The 18,241-nt window shown below is 43.4% G+C and overlaps 1 protein-coding gene across 1 annotated transcript in view; it reads right to left on the bottom strand.

Moving 5' to 3' along the window:
• LOC111264532 (netrin-1) overlaps positions 1-18,000 on the bottom strand; it is a 73,977-nt gene extending 55,977 nt beyond the window's left edge. Inside the window, exon 1 of the mRNA XM_022840522.2 lies at positions 16,254-18,000. Coding sequence (XP_022696257.1) covers positions 16,254-17,775 — 1,522 coding nt within the window. The 5' untranslated portion in view covers positions 17,776-18,000. The remainder of the gene's footprint in view (positions 1-16,253) is intronic.
• Between the last annotated feature and the right edge of the window lie 241 nt (positions 18,001-18,241).

Below are 18,241 nucleotides of genomic sequence, written 5' to 3'. Positions count from 1 at the left end.
TTTAAAAATGATATTCGTAAAAAGCCGAAGTCAAAGACTAACAAGATGATTTACAACGAAGCATAGGAACAATAATCTAATAGGTTTGTTCGTTTGTGCATCCTATAGGTTGCCTTGGATGAAAAAATGAAGGTCTAAAGAACACAGACAACCATAGAAAAAGTGCTGCCAACATGACCTTAAACTGTTGATAACCTAATTTTTTCGTTCCTAGACGGGCGCATCTCCTAAATCAAGATTAGTACAGCCGTAGTTAGCTTGTGGACAATTATAGACATCTCTCTTTGCTGAAGCTAATAGCCACTTGATGATCTGGTCACAGAAACACACACAACCAAGCACGATTGTCGGGTTCGTTTTCCACCGCCCCAACGGTCGGCTGTTTCAGTTCAACAACTTTTATATCTTGCCTGTTGTTCTCGCGCGCTCCTCAATTTTCACGTTGTTCAGGCAGAAAAATGACGGAGCAAGTCTTTAGGGAACCTTCTGGTAGGTCGTGAAAGTCGAGATTAGTTTAGGCGGTTTGGCAGATGAGGTAGGCAGGTTCAGTGAAAAATTGGGGTATAAATTAATAGTCGACGTCGTTTTCTCCACTAGCGTGGTCATTAACAAAAATTAGCAATGATTTCAAGAAAGGGCAACTGAGACCCTCTGCCATGAGACATGTTGTCTCTATCGGCTGCGCCGGAATTCGTGGGTTATTGTGGGTTGGCCATAAATTCATGGGGTAATGTAAGCGGGACCTGTTCACCAATTTATTCATGCAATCCATCGTTATCAGTTTCGGAGAACGTCTTCTTTCGACGCTGATTGCTGGCTACTACAATCCAAATCATCGAACAAGTTTGGTGGTCTACTTAAGTATGGCACGGGGATAGCCTTTCTAAACATGTAATCCCAGGGTAACATTTACCGCTATAGCCAACTGAATAATTTTGTGCGCACAATATACTTACTTAACATGACAATAATATGTTTCACTTATACGCAGTTATCATCGGTTACCAATTTTAATAACACATATCACCCAATTTGCGTATTAGTTGGACGGCGAACGGTGAACTTGCTCTAGCGTGCCCAATTACGATCGGGGCCGAAAATTCAGAAAATGTAGAAAAACAGAAGCAGATTGGAATACCCAACGTGAACCGTTGTTTTTTGAACAATGATGGGCGGGCTTTTCGTAGATGGGTTGGCTCTACATAGGTACTACAATTTAGCTTTGAGAACGGCTCAATCGTTTCTCGCCCGCCTAAAATGTCACCTTTAGAGAAGTAATTGCACCCATCGCCAGAATAAAAGAACTAAACAGTGTAACTCAGCCAATTTCGTATAGGGACGCAAAGTTCGGTACCATTGCTATATGGCAACATTCGCAGAATCAAACGCAGGTTGAACAAAAAAAACCGAACTCAAGTTACGGTAAACTGGCCACCGGCACAACCAATAAAGCCCGACAATGGTTGGCTTCAGATGACGCAGAAGAGCAATCTAGCCGACGTCGTGAACACTTTACGATGCTCTTAAGTAGCAAGCAGGCGTCTCCGCTCTGCGATATTGTTAAGAGATTATTAAGGACCGTAAAATTGAAGAACGCCTCGGCGGCCGAAATGCGGTTCGACCGGTTGTCGAAAGTCAATGTTTTTCACTGATCCAAGAAGTAGTGGTCACAATGGCCTTTTTTTTTGAAACAAACGAACGTGAGCCGAAGGCGCGACAATCTCCGCGCAATGGTGACGGCTTTCAGTTTAGTCGGCAAAAAAGAAAATGTCCATGTCATATATGGTTGAGCTGAACCTTTAACATTCAACGATTTGCATCTCCTCTTTCCTTTGTGGAAAAATCCGTCGATGAACACAGTGGGGATACAGCGTCATTGCCAGGGTTCCAACAACCTTCAGAGACAGTTAAATCACTGATAGGACAGCGAAAAGTGATAATAATACAAAATGGATAACAGCAGAACAAAGGTCTGACTGAGCTATCCAACCGCTCCTCTCACGTCGGAGTGCACGATACCCTGATATTATCGGTAAGCTTCGTGATTTATCTAATCCTTTGGATATGGGATCAATTGTTCTTAGATATCGTTAAAATAATAATAAAATGCCTTATCTAGTGTTGTCCATATATCTAGCGAGCATTGTTCTACAAGAGGTGTTACCAGTTTGCGAACGGGACAGATGACATAAAATACATACGTACTCTGTAGCATGATTTGTAGAATCGCATACAGGTGCTATCGAATGAAAATATCTGGCACCATTAATTTTGAAGATTTCATAATTTCGGTAGTTTTGAACGTACTTGGCAAGCAGTGTTGTCAAGATTATGATGTATTGATACAGGTTTGTTATGCCATGCTCGACCACGAGTTCACCATATGGAGGTGTGTACTTATCGCCACGGTCGGAAGACATTATTTTTAACATGGAGTGGACATAACGCATTTAACGGTGCGCGTCCCTTGAAGTGTCCTTTACGTAAGTTCGTTCGCTGCTTTTGCGGGCTTAATGATCTTGTGTTCTATAGGATATCAGCTAAAGTAAAGGCAAAACCGTTGACGAGCCTGCTACTATTTACATCTCGTCCAATGGCAGGATCCCTCCTGATTTACTCGTCTCCAGTATCCTAGTTTGGCTCACTACGGCCTGGATCGCAATCAACTAAATTTAAATAGCATTTGTTCTAAGTTAATGTGAAAAGTTTAACTGATGGTGCACTGATGGACCCTTGTTGGTCTCTGGGCTGTGCACACACCCGCACTGTTGATACAACAGACGTTATTAGTATGCGTGATAACTTCAACTTAGATTAAAAACAACTAATCGTCGTTTTGGGGCATATATATAATAAGATTTTCACAAGGTTTCAGTGCTTCTTGGTTCGATTCGGTTTTTACGCCCGTTATACTCCAGTTGCTAAAGGGGGTCTATCAGGTGGTAACGTTCATGAAGCCATCAAATGACATTACTTGTCTATATTTAGATACACATTATCCACCCGTGTTCCATGGACTTAAGACCGCTTAAAAAGCCCACTTTTTTTCGCGTCTGCAAAGCGATCTGCTCCCCACATGTAGAATTAAACATAGAGGGTGTATGTTTATTATTTTAACGTCGTGTTCTCCATAGTTGAGTGACCGCTGCAACTGATTTGTTATGGCCGCGATTTCAAAAAGGGTGCTGTGTCCTTTGTTGTTCAGACGCATTGCCAATTGCTTACATATTTTACTTTTCTAAGAACCACTATTACTGCGGATAGTGGCCTATCTAAGGTACTTCCTATGCACCCGTCCTTTGAAAGCAAAAGAAGTACTACAAAACTTCTTTGTTCGCATAATAAGCACACGATTACTATTCATTACTCAACGGATGCCGGAGACAAGAACGGATTAATGATAATAATAGTAATAAGAAGACCAGCTTTCGATGAAAATAGATGCATGAGCATGCACATACACCCATAAAAAGTAATTCCGTAGGAGTAACAATTAGAATTTAAAGTATCTAACGAGATTACTCTATGCTTAGTTTCGACTTGTATATTACTTCAAATGAAGACTAAAATTAACTTGGAATTAATAATTTATATATTGCTTCGAACTCGTCGACTACCATAAATAAGCGCCATAGGGGCACCCAGATTGAAATTATAGAAAGCGCTTAAAGAACCCTTTTTTTTTTTTTTTCAGGAGGATCGAATTCTTTGTTTCTTTAACCTTTAAAGTGTCAAGAATTTCACTTCCTTAGATTAGAAGAAGAATTAGACGATAGTAGGTGCCAGATCATTGATGAAGGCTAGTAATATAAAGAAAAAACCTAAATCTTCTTCTTCTCTTCAAGTCCATTATTGCGACAGTGGGTGTTCCATGATAACCGAATAGAAAAAAAAGGGTACACGAATAGCTTTGTAGTTGAGATTTCTTATAACAAACAACCAAAGCTGGTGTTCGACATCATACCAATGAACTCACGTTGACAGCGTGAACTATCAGTATGTGAGCTTGCTATTTACTTGACAGTTTGATCTTCGTTCTATATAATAGCAGTCCCTATTCAGAGGGATAAGAGTTAATTTGTCCACTACAAAAATTAGAGTAGTTCTGTTGTTATGTTCTTTATGCAAGACGCTTATAAACGTCATCGGGAAAGCCAAGTCTGCAACACAGTACTTCGATAGCAAATGCTATAGCGTTAAAGTTGGACCTAAGCATAAAAGGCTCGCGTGTTCACGAAATGAGATGTCAGCTACCGCTACAACTGTCAGAAAAATAAACCTAAACACAAAAGACCAACTTTGCTTGAAACTCACTTGTGCAGTCGAACATCCCTACGTAGTAACAGCAACGGGCAATGGAGGAAATCGCGAAAGAAGCCAAAAAAAACGCAAAATCGTTAAATCTTGCCAGCCGCTACGTTTTATGCACATTACCGTCGATTGCCCGCTTGTCTGGGTGTCTGGTCGATTGCCACTAAGGTATTCGTACATTACGTCTCTTCTGCTGCTGCGCAGCCTGATGGTAGCACCAGTGCGAAATTGCCACCGCACCGTTTTGAAGCTCCCCCTTCGCCTTTCCACGCACCGTAGCCAGGGCTTTTCTTCGCCATTTCGGGGCCTTTTTTCCTGTTGCGCAGCTGCTAGCCAAAAATGAAGGGGACCAGGCAAGAAGAGCGGCAGCTACACAACGGATAACAAGAAAGAATAGTTGAAAAAAGCAACAGTCGTCTTGTGCGTGAACGAGACCGAGGGTGGCAGATGAAAACAGAACTCGCCGAAAGCAGTAGGACCCGACTGATCCCTGCAGTTTGCGGGAATTCACTCACTCGACAAGGTCAACAGCAATGGTTTCACTACGATCCCCATGTAAGAAAAGGAACTAAACAAGTCTCGTTGAAACGTTGTTAGCACACCAAGTAACATATATATATATATATGTATATATATATATATATGTATATATATATATATATGTATATATATATATATGTATATATATATATATGTATGTATATATATATATATATATAGAGAGAGAGAGAGAGAGAGCGAGGGAAAGGGCGAGGAAAGATGGAACTTGGAACAAACCAGCGTCTTTTAAGGCGCAGAATGCTGTATAAGGTATAAGACTGAAAATAGCTTTCATATAGAGCATACATTAGGCTAGATGGCCGTCTGAGTCTTTCTCGTTTTGACGAGAAAACTCGCCCGACATAGGAACCTGGGATACTCGAAAACACATGCTTAAGTGCATAGATTTGTTAAAGCGGTGGTGCCCGATCTGTTGCCCGTTGTTTCTTATCCGAGATGTATGTGAACGTATTAGACATATCGTCAGCACCGTCCTGGCGGTGACAAGATCCGGTAATTGAGACCGGGACTGTAGATCTTCTCATGCTCGTAAATATGGCATGTATGTAAAAGTCGAAAAGAAGAATAGGAGAGGACGTTTAGGACCGCCGTTACCTGACGCGACAAGTCACTAGCAAATAGCCTTAGACGAATGCTTAAATGACAATATGTATCCTGAATATATTTAGACAAAATCGACAGTCAAGGAAAGCGACTACGGATGTTAGAAGTAAATCAGGTGTCGGCGGTATCGAAACCGTCAAAAACAACCGACTTTTGTTCCACTGGTGTGTAACGGCAACACTGATGACATATCAGAAACGCGCAAAAAGCCAATCATAACTAATCCATGTAACGTTCCTCTCTGATTTTCACTCTGACTGAAGTTCGGTCAGGCACAGGCAGACACAACAATGCCATCACGTGGCCTTTACCGGTCCTTTCCGCCCCCATGTTTCTCTCCCGACCTAGCCAACAGCCATAGCCTAAGATACTACAGGTAGAACTAGTGTAATTTTTTTAGTCTCTTTTTGGCCATAGCCTTCTCCACTGGTATGCACATCTACTCCGCCTTACACTGCCATTGTCTGACACCAGATCTTTTCCTGATATTCAATCATTCCTTACCCTTGCTACTTTCTATCAGGGAAGCGCCGAGAATTCCGCGAATTCAACGAAGCGCTGCGAAAAACGTCTCGTTCTGAGCAGCCACTCCTAATCATCGTTGTAGTTTGGGCTTCGTACGATAGCAGCGTCGACAAGCCTTACGCCGCGGCATTAGAGGTTTAATTCTGAAATGGCGCTACTTTCCCATTTGGAGGCAGCTATCCGCGACAGACATGTAATTGTCGTAGCGACTAAGCCAAAATCCGCAGGCTGCTTCTTCCCTTGCTAGTCAAGGAAAGCGTACATTTCCACTTCAAACAAGAAAGACAATAAAATCTGACATTATCTAAAAGCAAATAATAATGTGATCTCGGCCATTTCCGCAGCTCTACTTTTATATGGCATATGCAGAATGAAACTGGCGAAAGAACCGCAAGACACAAATAAACTAAGAAAACGTGGCAGTGGGCATGAAAAAGTCATCTCACGCAAATAAACAAATGCCTCTGTACTTTCTGCATGAGTGCATTAGACACTTTATTAAACTCTTAAGGTCTTTAGTTCAAGGTTAAGCGGCAGCTAACTACCTGTGCATTACCTTACGTGTATTAGCGCCCCCGATGCCCAAAATGCTGCCTCTGCATGAACGGTTAGATCGTCCGGCCGTTGTAACCTACTACGTAATACTTAGTATGTAAAAATTGCAGGTCGCTTTTATGAACCATGCTACCAGTGAGTGCAATATGCAGCTTGGTATGAAATTAATGTTTTCAATAAAAGCAGTAGAGTACAGCAGACATATATAAAATTCAGCTCTTGACAGTTTTATGGTTCATGTCATACGACCACAGGCCGCGCTTACCACTTGCCCTTATGCGGGTTTCATGCCATACGTCCAGCCAGCAATTAACAGTTCATTCAGCACCACGATGCACCCCCCTATTGTCTAGACCCGGTGACGCCAATGCGATTCGCAGGAAATGCCGCAAATAAGCCGCCGCAACCGCAGAGACGTTAACGGTAAGCGGCAAAATCGTCTCTTGTAGCCATGTGAACAGCATTCGTGCATTGGGTTATGTGTTGTAGCGATAGCTCGAAGTAAATCCAGGAGACAAAGCTGAATGCCAATGGTCGCTAAACGTACATCTTAACGTTGGGTGTTTGGCCCCTCCCGACCTATGGACAGCTATCAGCTTTTGTTCATATTGTTATGCTTTTAAACCGCAGAAACATCTCTATACAAAACAACTGCCCCAGGCAGCTCAAATGCTTGCCGGTTCATCAATGATATGAGAGCTTTTACCGTAGCCCTGAGACGGACCTGTTGTCTGTGAGCCCGAGGCCCAATGTGAGACAACAAACATTCCAAATAGAATTTCTGTGAACTTAACGTTCCCGTCCAGTTGAGCAGAGCGGCATAGGTCATATTCCACCAACTGCGGTCCTTCTCGTCGTAACCGCGGCATTCTTGGGATTCAGCACTATAAGGCCGAACGAGCTACACGACTTCGGGTTCTCACTAGTTTAGTAGGACAGACTAGAACTAGCCTATGCTTGTTTGCCTATCGTTTACATTTATGTATGTATCGTGTTTGTGGGGCATTTGCTAATATGCGACCAGACCGCACTAATTTGCAACACTACAATATTAATAATAGTATCACTAATAATAATTATGCTTATTAACTACCTTACAGTATGGATGGCCACAAGGAACAATCAAACCTAATTACGCCTGGTTACACAAAATAACCAGCCTTTCATACGAAATGGTCGTCAGTATGAATTTGTACTTCAGCCGCACCGGATTTGGTGTTACTTACCGTCCCTACGCTATACATGAACAAGGTACATATTGTGTCACACGTAACCTGTCCATATCAATTAGCGTTGCCATTTAAACGTTTTACGTAAAACGGAGACGTGCAAGCAGTCCCTTCTTTTGTAACCGCGAACCCCTGTCTAAGAAAGGTAACTTTATTTCGTTAAACTTAAAACGGCAGTTTATTTCAATTAACATCATGCATCGTTAATAGTGTACAGGAAACAACTTAACTGGAAGAGCGTTCGAGTGGGTAAGATCGTTATTACTAGGATCGAGCTACCCATCGATTATAACTAGTATAGAATTGCCTGATATTTAGTTTGCTCACTAAGTAACTTACTAATAAATAACTTTTATTTTGGCCTAGTGATACGATGGACGTTGCCACCCATATACATTCAGCCCTGTATCCAAAAGGCATGATGAATGCATTTACAGTGAACAGATACATTCATGCGATTGTCATCGACTGTCAGAATCGACAGTCCTTACAAAAAAAAAGTTTACTAGTTAAAAAAAAAAATGACAAAAAGCCAGTTTAGTGGTGGAAATCATTCTATCTATTTTCTTTGGTAATCAGCTCCTGTCCGACTTCGTACTGGCTACGATGACGGTAGGCCCAAAGTAGAATATTCACTGCCACGCTGATTTTGACATGCCCAGCCATTCGTCCCAGCCGCCTACCCTAAGCGATGTTATTAGGAAAGGAAATAGGGTTTAGTGTAATTTCTGAATCCTCGATTCTACGGTCAGTTACATAAATACTAAACACTGCATTTAATCAAATGTCTGACGTAATTTTCGCCCGTCAGTTGCAATAGAAGTGTGAAACCGGTTGACGACTTTAACATGGTCAGTTTATCGTCTAAAAATAAGCATCCATAGCATCGGCGGCGGCGGCGGCGGCGGCATAAATCACTGCTTCAGTATAGTACAGAAAACAGGTCAGGTTATAGCTCTTCCTATTTAGCCCTGGCAGAATAAATCCTATTATACATTTTCTCGTTATCGCCCCCATTGATTACACCCAGACCCAAACAATCAATGCAATTGCTTAGTGTCGGAATCTTCGTCATGGTCCAACTGTCAAGGTCGTCCTGATGAATACACATTTCTATACGTGTAGAACCCAGCGTCCAGAATTGGGTTGAATACAACGATGTGCCTGACGAGGTATCAATGAGACATGTCCATCTTTCTATGTGAACAAGCTAACGCGTGGCAGAGTTCGTTTTTCGTTCGTGGACGAAAGCTGACGCAACTGGGTTACGCATTCGTGGGGCCATTACGACCTGAAAGAGCTGCCATTTACAGCTTCAGCGAGTTGTCTGCTGGCCTTCTCGATCAAGCGCAGGTCTGCGTGTTTGTATGACACGTAGAAACGATCGTCGAAATCAGTAGACTTATTGGCTTCTTGACGCGCATTGCCGCATACTCGACCTTCCCAGTTTCGTAGGGTAATGCCCATTGGCGAGTGGTGTTCCACTGCTCGTTCTTTTATTCTGATAAAAGTTGTTAGATGTTACGGCCGTTAGGTGGTGAGAATCATCTGCTAGCAATAATAATATTTATAACAGTTGTATCTCCGGTGATCGCTTATCAGAACGCATGTATAACGATAAACGTATCTGTGCTTTATCAATTTCATTGTACAGTATGGAAATCGTACGGGACTGAAGAAGACGATTCAACGTAGCTAGCAATCACACGATGATGATGATGATGACACCGTCGTCGTCAGTGCAGATTTTTTTAGCATTTTGTCGTCTGTCATCGAGTAGATAAAGCAACGGTAAAGATGGCGACTGGACGATAATAACAATCAAGTGTCTATAATCTCGGACTGCCGCACGAGCAAGTCTTCTTCTCTTGGTATGATTTTGGCTATTCGTGCTGCTGCTGCTGTTACATTGTTGATGACAAAGATGTTGTTATCGTCGCTTGGTAGTGACGTCTGTCTCTGACTGGGACATGTAGACCTCTGAGTGGTCGACGTATCTCAGTATACGCAAGCAATTACCAGTGTCATACCACACGATGGCGTGAACCACGGTCGCGGCGGAAGCGTGCTCACCGTCCTCGCGTTGCTGGATTAAACATCGAGTGCATCATTAACAGTAACTCGCCCTGGGCGAAGACGACAGCTTGCAGGACCCTCCTACTCTACGTATTTTTCTGCAGCATCTTCCGCAGAGGTCTTTCTTTCAACCAAAGGCCGGAGGACGAAATACGGGCGGTATGGTAGACACGTTTTCACACAGATACACACGGACTCATATATATATAAATCAGAAATGGGCAGAAGAGCTCAGATTATAGCAAAGTTGACAACAACATCTGCTGCAAGATCAATGCCGACGGCAGGTCGGAACGGCACCCAGTGCTGTGCGTAAACGAAAATCTATCGCCGTAAGCACAGAAAAAAATAGGAAAAAGACGCAGCAGCAGTAACGTACAGTTTGACTTTGATCGGCTAGCCCTCCCATCGGACAGAGAGACGTCTGATCTGAGCCGCAAGATTTGATTTGTGAGGCGTGCAGACCTTTCATCGAGCCCGGTCAGCCGCCAAACCAGAGACAAGAGGATACACTACAGCATCGATCGTTGAGCAGCGGTTGTACAACAGGCTAGCAGTCATGCCATATTTCTCCTTGTTCTCTCGCTGGTTTTTTGCCTTTTTTCGTCTCTGTGCGTGCGCCGGAGGAGGGTCGGCTGATCAGACGACGATCCGGACAAACAGCAACCAAATGATCAGCACTCAGTTGAATAGCGATGTCTCCGGATGCCAATGAGTGACTGCGTGTCTGTATAAATGTGCGATTCCTGCTTCTTCTGTTACTGCCTAAACGGGGCTGCGCCCTCCTAACAAGAAACGGCTTTGAAGCCTCAAAGAAGACGCGCCATAGAACGCCGCCCTATTCGCGCCGTAATGTCCGATCTGCCGCTGTTGCAAACTGTGAAAGCTGCGCGACGAACTGTTTTTGCCGAAACCCCCAAACCTCCACCTTCGTCTTGGCTAGTCTCGCTTTTCTGACCCTGACTCATTCTATATATATGTATAATGTGTATTCATAAACTGAAAAGGAGGAAGACACAGTTCTTCTTTGAATTTTCATTTAAGCAGCATTGGCAGCAGAAAAAGCGTGGGGTACTGTTTTGTTTGAGCAAAAAGATGCGATCGTTGAAAAAGACCGACCAAAGAGAAAATGAGCAAGAAGGTAGTATCAACTTTGCTTTGAGATTGTTAATTTTTGGTGCCGTTTCGATGGTCGTTATCGGTGTCGCGCCATCGAAAGCGGAAGCGACGGCAGCGGCATGGCTGGCTAGGCTGTCGCGCGACATAAGACAGGGCATAAAAATATATCCGTATGATATGGCCGCATCATAAACAGCTAGTAATTGGCGTACAATGATGGAGAGATAGACAAAGCCAACAGCAACGACAACAAGGCTAGCCTGAGCCTACTATACTGGTCAAGGTTATAGAACCTCGATGCCAACAAACAGCTTATTGTGTTGAAGTTCAGCACTACGAAAACAAATTTAAAACCATTTTTCCATAGCGCTGCAACATATAGAATCAGCTATGTAACTGAATTAGATTTGAAAGGTACGAAGAGTCGCTGCCTGAGGCGACGAAACGGCATCCAGCTAACGTGCAAAAGAGCACTAAGGTGATTAGTAAATGGGCATTTTTGTTCGTTTGTACAATTATTATTAACTGGTCAAGACTTTAGACAAAAAGTCAATAGGGACAGTCTGAGCCTACGATACCGTCGACAGGTTTTCTATTTAAATATAGTTAATGATCCATAGTATGGTCTGACAGCGTCTGACAAACAGGTATGATGACGGACCACATAAGTTGTATTGTTGCTATTTAAGTAGAAAATAAGTAGAAATCCAAACTCGATAAGTCATTTAATACACGAAGGGTGCTATAAGCGTAGAAGAATGAACGAGTTTTCTTAATGATATAGTATGCAACGCTGGACTCGTGAAATACTACCTATGACGCTTATTAACTGAATAGGCACGCCTGCTTCGCTATTCCATAAAGGTACGCATGGCAGCTAGGCGCATTCGGAACGTTGTCTTGTTATTATTATATGTTAATTTGTTTTCGTCTAGGCTTTCTCTCCCTGCCTCGCTATCTATCTCTTGTTTTTAACATAATACCGTGGACTTTTCATATCGTTCGTATGCTGAATGGCATTTTTTTGCCGTTACGGTTAAACAGTATGTAGAGAAGATTTTTGCCGTCACAGTATCATGGATACACGATATTTTTTTTCCAGCTGTGGGATGAACGCGTGAAGCGAACGAGCGAAAATAGGGTAGTCCAGGTACGATAACTGTTAGTTACTTTACGTTGGTACGTTTACCTCTGCTGTATGATGATATAGTATTTTCAGCTGAAAATACGAACATCACACAAGCCATCTAGTGACATGTAAATCGACGAGGGTAACGCGAGGAAGAAGGGGTAATGCGTAAGACATTATGAAGATGCCCATCGTAGTGAAACGATTAAATAGAAGACAACAGAGGGGTCGCGAAATGGGTTACCGGTGTCAGCAACCCTGCATTACAGAGGTGTTATCGCAAAGTTTAGCAGTGATCTAACAGCTGATGTACTTTCTCGAAATTAGCAAACAAGCACAATCGTCAATAGGTCGAAAGTTCCACACATTATATACCTATTGGTCTTAAGGTTTTTCTTAGGGAACGTCGTCACAACTGCAACCCTAACCAGAAAACACGAGAGGAACATTTGCTCGATGTAATAAGAAAAATATTCATCAAATTTTTAGCACAACTATATTTTTCAAAGTAGACAAGACCCAAACTGCGTTTCATTAAAACCCTATCGCGCACAAGATCACTTCGCGGGCTAATTGCGACAGGAAAAATGGGTCCATATAAACTACTGTATTTTATATTATCGATGGCCGTGGCGACAACTGAAGTGAAAATACTAACTTACGACAAGATAAGAAATTAGCCTAATGAACATAGACATATATAAGCTACGGTATAACAATTTCCATACGGATCAATAAATAATCATTTCTCATTTAACTGGTCATTAAATTAAGTGTCGCCTTTTCTAGTCAAAATTATAGGTCGGAATCGTGCCTTGGAACATAAGCATTTGCCTTTCAGCTTTGATCGTTACTGGTTATAGGGCTCAGCCTCAAAGCGTTTTTAGTCGATATATTCTCAGAGATCTTTAAATCGTCCAGTAATAGCTTCCTAGACCATAGCTTAAGGGTTTTATCGAATACCTTGCCATAATTTATCCTTCCGCGACAACGGCTCTAGTCCGCAGTAGGGTTAAGTGAACTTTGTTCCATACAGCTTCTATAGGAACTTTCATAGATGCTATGCATACAAGCATATAGACTTTGATAGGGGAAATATATGTCTACACAGTCCCAAAGAGCTAGCTCACCGAACATAACAGCTGCGCTAGGGACCAACATCTTGTATAGGCGTAGATTTCTGAAAAACCATTTAAGCGTGTCTCTGTCGCTTCTGCCAAGGGGGGCTGCATAAGTTTAATAACCCTTTGTTGACGCTCATCAGCTCTGAACTACTAAAGCCATACAGGTGTTTAGCTATAAAAGCAATTAAAAAGTGTTAATTATTTTCGCACTCATCGATTGTTCCAGTCGTCAGTCGTCGATCAGTTTTTCTCGTATTGCGCACACGCCAATGGTACGACATATAGAGCATTTGAAACGATGACGTCAAAATGGACACGAGGTAAGGAGATACTGGACATTTACATAGAAAACCCTACCTACTAGGAACAAGCCGTCCACGAAGAGGACGAAAAGACAGGCATATCAGGCATTACAGTCATGTTAGTACCGTGCGCGAAACGAAATTCAATGGCAATGAGCTTCTTTCAATGCTCACACATACCAGCGTTTCGATTGACAGGCCCAAGTTTGAACCAAAGTTGAAACTTTCTTTTATAAAAACACGAATCGATCAAGACTACCGATATTAGAGTAGATAATCGCTTTTGTCATGATTGCCATGTTTACCGCAAATGGAGTGCACGAACTTTGAGGGCAGCGGGCCTTGATGTCTACGTCTTAAATCCAAACTGATTTGGCCAATTCTCAGGATCGATGTTATTATTCTACATTGTTTCGTCGCTTGAAACAGCCACCCACTTAATCTCAGTTACGAGGACATGTCGTTCTTTTTGCCTCCATTTTCGTATCGTCTTTTTGAGAACTTTACTGAACCGCTTCGTCAGAGCCGCTCGACAAGCAATTTCAATCACAACAGATACGGTATTCTTGACGCCTTCCGATGTGATGACCGCGTTTGGTGTCATCACTAACGGATTGCTGTTTCCGTTGCTATTTTCGCGATCGTATTAGCTCACGACATGTCTAACACAGCGCGCTCGGAGACGCCGGAGTTTTGATGGCGCTGCACGCCGTTCATGCTATTACTTCTCGCCATTGCGTTTGTTAATCGCTTGCAGTACGTAGTCGGGAACGTCGGCGGCTGCAGCTGCGACAAAACCGACCCAAACAGATGGAGCAAAGCTATCCGCTTATCTAAAGCCCCGCTGAAAAGTTTGTTTGGCCCACCTAACCACCTGTGCCTATTTAGCTCGCTGGCTCGTTCTATATTTCGTCGACAGTGTTAACTTGATTCCTTTGCCTTGTCAGCTCCAGCGTGTTCTTTTATTTACGCGTCTCTGTCATCACACCATGCTCGAGTTGCGGTACACTTCGAACAGCGTTTCGTGTCGACGACTCGAATGCCACCGCTCCATACGTAAGACTACGTCATTCGACGGCAATGTTAACTAGAAACGTGCGTGGATACGCCCGTGCAAAGCTCGTATAATGTTATAAAAGTCAGAGCAGTAAGGAGAAATTGAGCTTCTCTCGGTAGCTTGTGCGCTCAGTCCCTTCTCAAATTGAAACTGAATGATCCGTCTTGAGGATTTGCCTTTTTCTGCTTTCTTTGGGGATCGACCAACCAAAGGACCGATCGCCTGTCACAATCACTCGATACTGCTCTATGTCGGTGTTGTCAAGCTCGTCCCCGTCACCTTATTTTTCGTCCAGGTTATCGCTTTATTTTCCCTTTTCTACCTATTGCTTTCTGCCTTGCTCTATGACGCTTAAAAAAATGACACCAAATTTTCCATCCGACATTTTCGTTTGCTTTTAATTTTTCTTCCTTTCCCTACTTGTCAGATCTTGTCTGCTCCGCTGGCTGGTTTTACTTCTTCGAACACTTAATCCATCACCTCAGACATTTCCAATGCGATTCCCCCAAAACGCCCCATCGTTACTACTATGGCCATGTTTCAACGCTTTGGCTGTCTGCCTAGGGAACGGTGTTCGAGTGATTGTCATTCTTACCCAGCGACCGTTGCTTTTGCCCTTGAGGGGTGTACTTCACCCTGCAGAAATGGCGGGGTCAGTTCCTCTACGTAGTTGACTGTTTGCTTGATGATGACCCGCGTCTAAGAGGATATAAGCTTAAGAGGTGGAGCGGATAACACCTAGCATGGCATTCATATAATCAGACTAACAACGTGTTTCAGTTGTTCGTAAATAGGATAGTGCATAGTGGATGACTGATAAAGTGAAGGAAGAGCTGCGGAGTGAAGTACTTTTTAAAGGTGAAATTCTCATCCTCACTTCGAATCTGTACCAAAAAAATAGTGATGAATAGCGCTAAAAGGAAAGCTTGGTCGTCGCCTGTTAAAATACTCGTTCTCGATCTATACATTTTTTTGCTTTATTTTTTAAGGACATGTTTCAAATCTATTTTAAAAAAAATTGACGTCGACAAAGTCATACATGCCTCCAAAGTTCTTTCCGTTTCGAAAGCTCTACAAAATGAACACATATTTAATTGAAACCGCCCAGCTCGATCGGCGGCTTTCAGATAACCTCTTAATGTTAAAACATTAATCGCATTAAATGGAGCAAACCAAAACGAGATATTACAGCCCATCTGCAAGTACCGTATGGTTGGACTTCTCATATAAAATGTTTTAGAGAATTACAAAAATGTTTTTTTACCCTTCAAAATCGCTATCGTGAGTGAATGCCCCTTTGGACCCCCTATGCACATTTACAGAAAAAAAGCGAAACAAAGAGAACGAACGTAAACTAAGTTAACACACAGCTGACATGCTAAACCCGTAAGAAGGGCTAGCATATATATGCATATATAAATATGAATCTCGTTTGAAGACAATGCTACATATGCGGCGTGCGCCTTCTTGTGCTCCTGCGTTCTATATAAACAACATCCTCAGATATGTTTATGTAGTACAACTTAACCATCACAAGCACCCACTTATATCATACTCTTGTACACACAACGCCGTGTTCAAGCGTCATTTACCTAGACAGCACACAGGCTACGTACGATACGTACACTTTACAGATACTATACGACGTAAATAGATACTTACGTCGGCATTCTTTTGCGTCGCTCGCGGTAGCTCTGGCCCAAGGCCTGTCAAAGTAAAATGGTGCACATTTTTCACAGTCCCTCCCGGCGGTGTTATGTCGACACTCACATTCGAGCTCACGGTCAGCATCGTTTTTGTTATTTTTGCCTATGGAAAATCCATTCGAATCCTTTTTAGTATAAGCAACGGCACTGCTAGTTCCACTGGTACTGCTAGTACCGCGCTTGACACATCGGGAAGCATGGCCGTTACATTTGCACCGGCCCCCAATGGCGAGTTCTGCAAGGGAATAGAAATAATAGCTGTTTTGCTGCTTGAGAGCTTCCTGTGGCGATGCCGCCGCGTTTAAGCTAAGGCTTTCATTGCTCCATTCCGGTAAGCTCGCGGGATTGTTGTTGTTATCCGTAAGAAGTTCATTGTCTCGGTCGTCGTCAGAGGTTATTGTGCCACTTCCAGTTAATGAGGACGACGATGACAAGACTGATGAAGTGGAAACAGAAGACGACACGGCGGTTCTACGTTTTTTCTTCCGAGGAGGATCCGGCAGGATTTGCTGCCTAGGATCGAGAAGTCGTCGGAAATCAACGCGGATGTCGGTGGCAGTTACCCAGTCTTGCAGCAGAGGACTCTGGTCGAACTCGTAAGCGGAAGGTCGTCCTTCCAGAGTAGAGAACGCGATGCGAGTATTGCTTTGGGCGTTGGTGTCCGCATTCGGATCGGAGCACAGCGGTTCATGTTCACGTTCAGGCAAGATGTGTCGTTGTGAACGTGAAGCTCGGCCGTAGATTAACTGACAGTTCGTTGAGTAAAATTGGAATGGTTGCCAGGTCACCCCGTAGTCGCTACTCTTGTAAATGGCCAATGAGTCCGGCTTGCCTGACCCACAGAATTGCAATGACACATAAGTGAGCTCGAATTTTTTACCGAGCGAAAGTTTTAACGAGACATTACGCTCTTGTTGGCTGTTTACATTAAATGGTTCAGACATCCAGCAGGTTGGTTTTGAGGGATTGTTGACGTCGGTCAAAAGTGATGCCGGATGGCTCGTTGCTGCTGTTGAGCTGTCACACTCCTGGCATGTTCGCACTAGTTCTTCGTCGACACCAGGTATTCCTGAACTACTTCCCGTTACTCCGGGACCTGAAGGCGTCACCTGGCAGAGTCTAGCAGCCGGACTGCCGCAGGTCGAAGAAGCCGTTACATTTCGCCCGAACGCGGCATTCTCGAAGTCGGGTATACAACGTCGCGGGTTTCCGCGCTCATCTTGGCATGGATCCATCGGTGCCTGATCACTTTGAAACAGCGATGCCCACGATTGATGTTCACTTGAGTCACTCGCCCGACGGGCCTGTTTGCTCCGATAGGTTAACGGAATTGTGAATAGTTCCTCAGTATCGTCAAAGTTCTTCAAAGATCTTTTTTGTCTGTGTCTTTGATCCGCCGATCTTACTATGCTCGCCAGACCGACCTCTGTAAGGAGCGCGACTCCTAGCAAAATCGCCACCGTTGCCAACAATTTCATGACTCTCGTTTGTATCGTATCAGTCAGCACTTGATAGCACTTCACATTCACTATATCCTTTGTCCGTTGGGAAGGGACGAAAATTATACTCTTTAACTCGTCACATGGTTGTTCGACCCCTGGCTTGAATAGGAACGCACTACGAGGCACACTATAACGCTACGAAACCGCGCGTGAATGTCGCTGAACGGTACACAATGCTTCTAGCAGGCCGCTTTCTCGGCGCCTGCCGCGAAGATCTGATTGTGTCCTAAGCTACTCTCCGAGCAGAACTACCCTTTCCCGAGTGGCGAGAGCTATAACGAAGGCAAGGGCATAAGCTGTAGCGGTATTTCATTCACTTTACGGTGTTTCATCTTCATGATGCTGTTATTCATGCTGATCGTGGCGACGATGCTTCCTCTATTAGAGGCAGCGAAACGCTGCAAACGTTATGGAGTTAAACGATGCTGAAACATTTTTGAAT

The sequence above is a fragment of the Varroa jacobsoni genome, unplaced genomic scaffold, assembly GCF_002532875.2.
Source record: "Varroa jacobsoni isolate VJ856 unplaced genomic scaffold, vjacob_1.0 scaffold_870, whole genome shotgun sequence".
NCBI classification, from domain to species: Eukaryota; Metazoa; Arthropoda; class Arachnida; order Mesostigmata; family Varroidae; genus Varroa; species Varroa jacobsoni.
This window is presented reverse-complemented; position numbering and strand designations above follow the sequence as displayed.